Genomic DNA, 6,989 nt, shown 5'->3' on the forward strand with positions numbered 1-6,989 from the left:
TTCCATATTTTGTATTCTGAAAGACCTTTTCTATATTATATATTAATTTTCTATATTTTAGTCTTTTTTACATCCCACTACACTTCTTCTTTTTTCCATTTATTTATATATTTTACTCTTCATATTTTAATATATTCCAATAAATTCCTTTCTATTTCTCCAAGTGCATTGAGAAAGCGTCTCCCCAGATCAACTCCCTTCAAAGTTTATGGCTGCACTAAAATAAACCTATTCGATCCAAGATGAGGCCTGAATGCGACGCCTTGTCTTTCGCTTTTATTATCGTTTTTTTTTTTTTTGTTTTTGGTTTGCTCAGCTGGCCAAGTTAACTATTCCGGCAAAGAGTAACCGTGACAAGTCAGAAAAATTTGTGTGTGGCTACCGTTTGCAGCATGTGGCTTCTATGTCAAGATCAGTGGAGTGGATATACATATACATACCGGAATACCGATAACCAAATACCAAAGAACCGACAAACTCCGGACCAAAAGAAATCGAAATCGAAGTCTCAAAGATACCAAAGTCGTTACAAGCTTTTATTTTCTGTACTTTCACTTGTGCAAACAGGCGGCCAAGAACGCCAGAGAGCAGGGTCATCAGTGGTAGTTACACTGGGAGAAAATTGGGGGGAGAAAGATATTATTTTAATTAGGAATTTTATGTAGCTATAGATAATTGATTTTATTAGTATTTTATTTAGTTATTTTTTTAAGCTTATTTGATTATTTTAAGCAAGTTTTCTCTATTGTAGAAAGCCTTGTACAAAAATATATTTATTTAAAGATTATTTAATTTTTTAAGCAAGTGTTCTCTTAAGTACAAAACCTACAACATTTCCCACACAAATATATTTATTTAAAGATTATTAGAGTTTTTAAAGCAAGTTTCCTTTTAAGTATAAAGCTTTCAACATTTTCTATAAAAATATATCTTCGGGATCAGCACTTTCTTTAATAATATATGCTCTATGATTGCTAAGTATTGGTTTAATGTATGTATATATAGATATTTCCTTTTATTACTATCATTTTTTATATTTTTTGAAGATTATTTAAATTTTTAAGAAAAGGTTTCTTTCGGAAAGAAAGCCTTCCCAATTTCCTACAAATATATATCTTTGAGATTGAATTTTTCTTATTTTATATATGCTCTAAGATTGATAAGTATTGATTTAATGTATCTATAGATACTTTCTTTATTTATTATTTTATTTATATTTATGTGAAGATTATTCGAATTTTTAAAGCAAGTCTTTTCTTTACTAAAATGCCGTTAACAGTTTCTTAGAAAATATATCTTGGAGATCTGAGTTTTCTTACTATATATATGATCTTAAATTGCTAGCTATTAGTTTAGTGTACCTATAGATTTTTTTTTCTATTATTATTTAAATATATATTTTTTTTAAAGATTGTTATACTTAATAAAGCAAATATTTTCTTTAATAAAAAGCCTAACACAATTTCCCTTAAGATATGATTTTTCTTTATATAATACATATAAATATCTCATAATATTTAAGAGCTAACCCCCCAATTTCTCTCAGTGCCCTTTTGCATCACGATCATTGGGATCTTCACGGGTCTGTTGGAGTTACAAGCGCTTCGGGTTCTTCGGTTCTTCAGTAGTCAGTAGTCATCCAAGCGGTCCAGAGCGGAGTGTCTTTCGTTTTTTATCTCGAGATTCTTCCTCCTCCTCTTCTCCCCTCCCCTCGGCGGTTTTTCTTTACTTTTTTTTTTTGGTGGCGTGCTTTTTTGTGGAGTGTGGAGGTTATCCAAAATCTTCCAGCTTTCCGGTGGCTGCTCTCGTATATCCACTGACCGCATGCCCGGTCACGAGTCCCGCCTGCAGCTCCTTGGCCTCTCCTGCCTGCTCTTCGTCCTGCTCGGCCATGTCCCGGCGACCGAGGCTTTACACCGTTGGAGTCCCATGATGAAGGCCTTCCGGTATCTCCAGGAGACGATGCTTCGAAATAGCCTGGAACGGGCACATCTTAACCATGGGATTGTCTTCGAGTGCCGAACCATGTGAGATGGAGGTTTTAGAGGGTTAAATAACATATTTTAATTATTTATTTAAAGCTTTCAAATGGTTATTAACTAAGAATTAACTGATTATTAAAAGAAATTTGCTATCTTTGATGTAAAAGATCTTACAGAATCGAAATAGTTCTTGTATCGGTTTATTATGATTTTTAAAAACAAAATTTGATTTATAAAGATTTATAGAATATAGATAATATTAAGATTATAAAGAGAGGAATGGAATATGAAATATGTAATTTTTATTAGTTTGAATTTTGAGAATATAAACTATAAAGATATAGCGATAATTTAGATAATATAGGCATATAATCAGTCTAGAAAATATAAGACAAAGCTCAAGTAAGTGCAATTTTAATGGTTTTTGCTTTTATCCGAACCAAACTATAAAGATTTCAAGGTCATAAAAACAATATAGAGATAATATCAGTCTAGGAAATATAAGGCAAATAATTCACTTTTTATTAGTAGCTCAAGTAAATGCAAGTTTTCTGGATAGTTCAATAGATTTTCTTTCTAAAAATTGCTTGTAGAAATGTTCAATATTTATTTTTTTAATTTACCTTAAATTTTTAAGCTTCTTTCAGTTTGTTTCTAAAAAATTTCTTAAAGAAACTAATTCCTCATCTTTCGTGCTATGTATCTTATTTTATATGGGTCTTATAATATCTTTCAGTTTCGCCATGAACTTTTTTTAATCTCATACCTCTCTTTTCGTGTTATGTATCTTATTTTATATAAATCTTTTAATATCTTTCAGTTCCGTCAAGGACTTTATTTAATCTTTCGGCTTATGTATCTTATTTTATATAAATCTTTGCTATTTATTTCAGTTCCGCCAAGGACTTTGGCAACGAAGTTCACTTCAACTTGCAACTTGGCGATTTACGTGGCTTTCGTCGCTTGGATCCTAAGAAGAAGTTGGCTTTATTTCTACATGGTTGGAATGATCAGGGCAGCAAGGACTGGGTGCAAGAGTTGCTACTTAGTAAGATATAGATCCATCTTCCTTTCTTCCTAGTTCAACTCTATAATATCCTTCCCAGCTTGGACCCTCTTTGCCTCCAATTACAATGTCTGCGTGGTGGATTGGGGAAATTTGTCGCAGAACGACTACAAAAGCGCCTCAATGTCCATTTTCGATGTGGGTCTCACTGTGGCTGGCATTATCATGGCCTTGGAGGAACTGCGGCCGAGTCACTTTCATCGCAGCAATGTCACCTTGGCAGGATATAGCCTAGGTGCCCATGCTGCCGGCTATGCGGGTGCTGTGCTCGAGGGAAAGGTGGAGCAGATCATTGGCTTGGATCCTGCAGGACCTTTGTTTTCCCTGCCCGCAGAGGTGGCCCCCAAGTACAGATTGGATCCTGGTGATGCTCAATTTGTACAGGTGATTCACACTTCAGGTGGAACACTGGGCACAAGTCTTAAGTGTGGTCATGCTGATTTCTATCCAAATGGAGGAAGAGCACCGCAAACGAATTGCAAAATGTTTGCCAATCTGCGGGATATGCAAAACTCCAGTGAGTACTAGTATATAGTTTTCCGATTTAAGAGTTAATATATCTTCTATATCCCTTAGATCCCATTGCCTGCAGTCACTCGGCGGCGGCTATCTTCTTCCGCCAATCCATGGATCCGGAGTATCCCTTTGTGGGTTATGAGTGTGGCTCCTACCGCGAATTCTCCGCCGGCTATTGTGATGGCAATCGGAGAGCCCGCTTTGGGATCCATTCGCAAAGGAGGGCAAAGGGTAGCTTCTACTTCCGCACGGAACCACAGCAACCTTATGTGGAGCACCGGCAGGCCAATTGGTTAAGTGGGGTGGGTCGCATGGCCACCGGCAGGGGTCAAGGTCAGATCGTAAGCCGCCCCCTTGTGCTCCGCCTCTGGACAAATAGGCGGCGGCGGGAGCGGAAGAGGCAGCGGACCTGGAGCAGAAGTCTCTGTGCTTAAAATAGTTTTTTGTTAGTTTATAAATTCTAGTTTTTAGTGTGTTTTTTGTTAGTGTTATAAGGGCATTGTAATAAAATGCAGCCCAAGTGTATGCTTTCTTTTATTTTCACCAAGGCTACGAGGAAAGCGCAGCCCCAAAGCCTGAAAATATGCTACAAATTAGGAAATAAACAAAATTTAACACATTAGAAAAGTGTAACTATTTTACTTTTGTTTTAAATCGTTTTTACTACAAAACGTTTTCATTTAATTTAAATATAAATACCAGCAAAGTAATAAGAAAATCGAAAAGACCCCGAAAAACCCGAGCACACATGGAAAAGTCGTTGACTTGCAGCCACAAAATTGGTGAAAAGTCGGCTGCATTTAACAGTTAATCGTAAAAAACAAAAATGCTGCGAAAAGCGAATAAGAAAAACAACAACAACAAAAGAGAGTAAGAGGGAAAACCCAGCGGTTGAAGTAAAAGCAGAAAACAATAAACTGGAATTCAATTTTCGCATTGTAAAACATAATTTTCTACAAAACTTGACGTCAGCTTGGCCCGCTTTTTGCTAAAAGGTAGTTAATATTTTTGCAGTCCATTGCGGGTCGCCCTCGCGCCCTCTCTCTCTCTGTCTTAATCATGCCTTCTCTTTCTCTCTATGTATCTCCCTCTCTTTCTCTAGTACATTCCACTCGAGTTGTTCTTGGTGTTTCTACATTGTAAATACCCTTTCAAGGGAAATATATATAATATCATCAGAGACCCTGTAAATAATTTATACTTAAGAAGTTAATTTAAAAATGTTTAAGGGAGGTTTTAAAAATAATTTATAACACAAAATCTTTAAAGTTATTATATATCAGTTTTTAAATTTTATATTGTAACTATTTACATCTTAAGAAATCGTAAGAGAGTTCCCATTTCTTTGGCTTTCAAAATGTTCTTTTAATATATAAAAAAATTACACTAAAAATTCTATAGTAACTTTTCGTATACCTAAAATAACTCTGACCATTTACAATATTAATCAGAAAATCTAGAGACATATATATTTAATGCTTAAGGGATATTCCATAATGAAGTTCATCAAAAATTCCTGAAATCCTTTCGCATAACTGAAATAGCTTAGTTACTGTTTTATATATTAATCTGAAATTCTAAATACATAATATTTTATGATTATTAGTTATTCTATAAAAATATAAAGTTATTTTATCAAAAATTCGTATAAAAATATCTTAAATAACTGAACAGCTTTTTTAAGATATTGATTGATATATGTATTTAAGTCTGTCGAGCTATTCTTTAAAGGTTTAGAGATATTGTACCCAATATGCTATAAAAAATCTTTAAAAACATTTCAAATATCTTAAATAACTCAAATCCATTTTAAGATATTGATCTAAAATTTTAGGTATTGATGTATTTAATGCATTCAATCTATTGTGTGGAATTTAAGTAAAATCGAACCATAGTTAACCTCTCAACAAGGGTATAATGATATCGAATCTATTCAAAAAGCATTTCTTCTTTCTCCCCCATTGTTGTTGTTGTTGTTGTTGTTGTTATTGTTGTTGTTGTTGCTTTTGTTGCTCCGCCGGCTGCTTCCTGTTTTGTAGCTGTTTTTGAAATTTATGGCGCCGTCGTCGCCTCTGCCCGCGTCTCAGCCACCGTCGACTTCTCGCATGAGTTATGCGCTTTTTATTTCAGCTCCTGGCCACGTTAAGTGTTAAATTGTTTTATGCATGCACGTGTGTATGTGTGTGTCTGTCTGTGTATGTGTGTGGGAGGAGAGTGGAAAAAGGACCAAGTCCAGGTTCTAATAGGAAGCTCGGACTTGCCATTTAATTATGAAAGTTGATTTCGAGGAGAAGAAGGAGAGAGAGAAAGGGCAAAGGACTGCCAAGGAATGCGAATGAACGTGAGTCCTGGTCAAGTGGCAGAAGGAGTCGGGTTTTGTTAAGTACTCGTGAAACTACCAATTGACTCAAGTCGAAAGGAGAACATATATTTATCAGTCGGAAAATACTTTTTAGGAGTTATATATTTAGGAGCTTTTATGCTTATGCTTATGTATAATTAGCATGGTAAAATAATGAAGAAAATTGTTCAACCAATCATGTACAAATCATATACATGTAGTTTCAGAAATGGTGTTGAAAAATTTAAACTTAATTATAGTCTTAGGAAAATTTACTTAAAATAATTAATTTGGCTTCAAAATATTCCATAATCGATCTAATATCTACACAAAATATACACAGATTAATTTGTACCTTAATATTTATTTATTTTTCTAGAAATTAAGTTAATTTCCATGATAAAATAATTAAGAAAATTATTCAGGCTTTATATGCATGGTAAAAGAATTAATAAAATTGTTTATCAGATTGATGAGGTAATTATTTATAGTTTTCATTAACTAAAACGTTACCTGTGCAATTATAAACTTAAACTAGAAAGTAAACTAACTTCTGCAAGGCTTATTTCACATACTCTTAAAGTTTACAAAAGAATAAAAGAATTGAATCCGGAAATCGATAATAACTAAGCTTCAACTCTTCGCACTATTTGAATCGATATTTTTCTTTGACAATTATTTTTTAACAGAGTTTGAGAAATTTATAAAGTCAAAAAAGCATTATTTTAATTTAGATAGCTGTTGTTTATTAGTTTTTTATTAGGTTAATAAAACTGCATACTCAATTTAAAACATTAAGAATACAAAATACTTAATCAAATTTTAAATGTTTTAACGATGTAACTCCTAACTAAATTTTGGAAAATTTTTTAAAAATTTATTTTTTCTTCCAAAGATGCCTAAATCGACTCTGCTATTGATGCTGCTCAAGTATATATAATTTATAGGATCGGAAATGACTCCTTTAGGCTTTTGACTGAAATTATAATATCGTTAGAAGGGTATATAAATAACCAACGCATTTAAAATTACTTGGAAAAAGTAATCAGACTTTAATTAAGGTAAGCTTTAACTACAAACTAAA

At 33.5% G+C, this 6,989-nt stretch overlaps 1 protein-coding gene across 1 annotated transcript; it reads left to right on the forward strand.

Moving 5' to 3' along the window:
- Positions 1-1,824: 1,824 nt before the first annotated feature.
- On the forward strand, positions 1,825-3,998 carry LOC110179047 (endothelial lipase). Its single transcript, XM_086838499.1, has 4 exons — positions 1,825-2,027; positions 2,876-3,030; positions 3,089-3,565; positions 3,625-3,998. Exons 1-4 carry the CDS (start codon positions 1,825-1,827, stop codon positions 3,996-3,998), a joined length of 1,209 nt encoding a protein of 402 aa, XP_086694625.1.
- Positions 3,999-6,989: the final 2,991 nt, after the last annotated feature.

Source organism: Drosophila serrata, unplaced genomic scaffold (assembly GCF_035046125.1).
Source record: "Drosophila serrata isolate PLE 108 unplaced genomic scaffold, ASM3504612v1 contig_347, whole genome shotgun sequence".
Lineage (NCBI taxonomy): Eukaryota > Metazoa > Arthropoda > Insecta > Diptera > Drosophilidae > Drosophila > Drosophila serrata.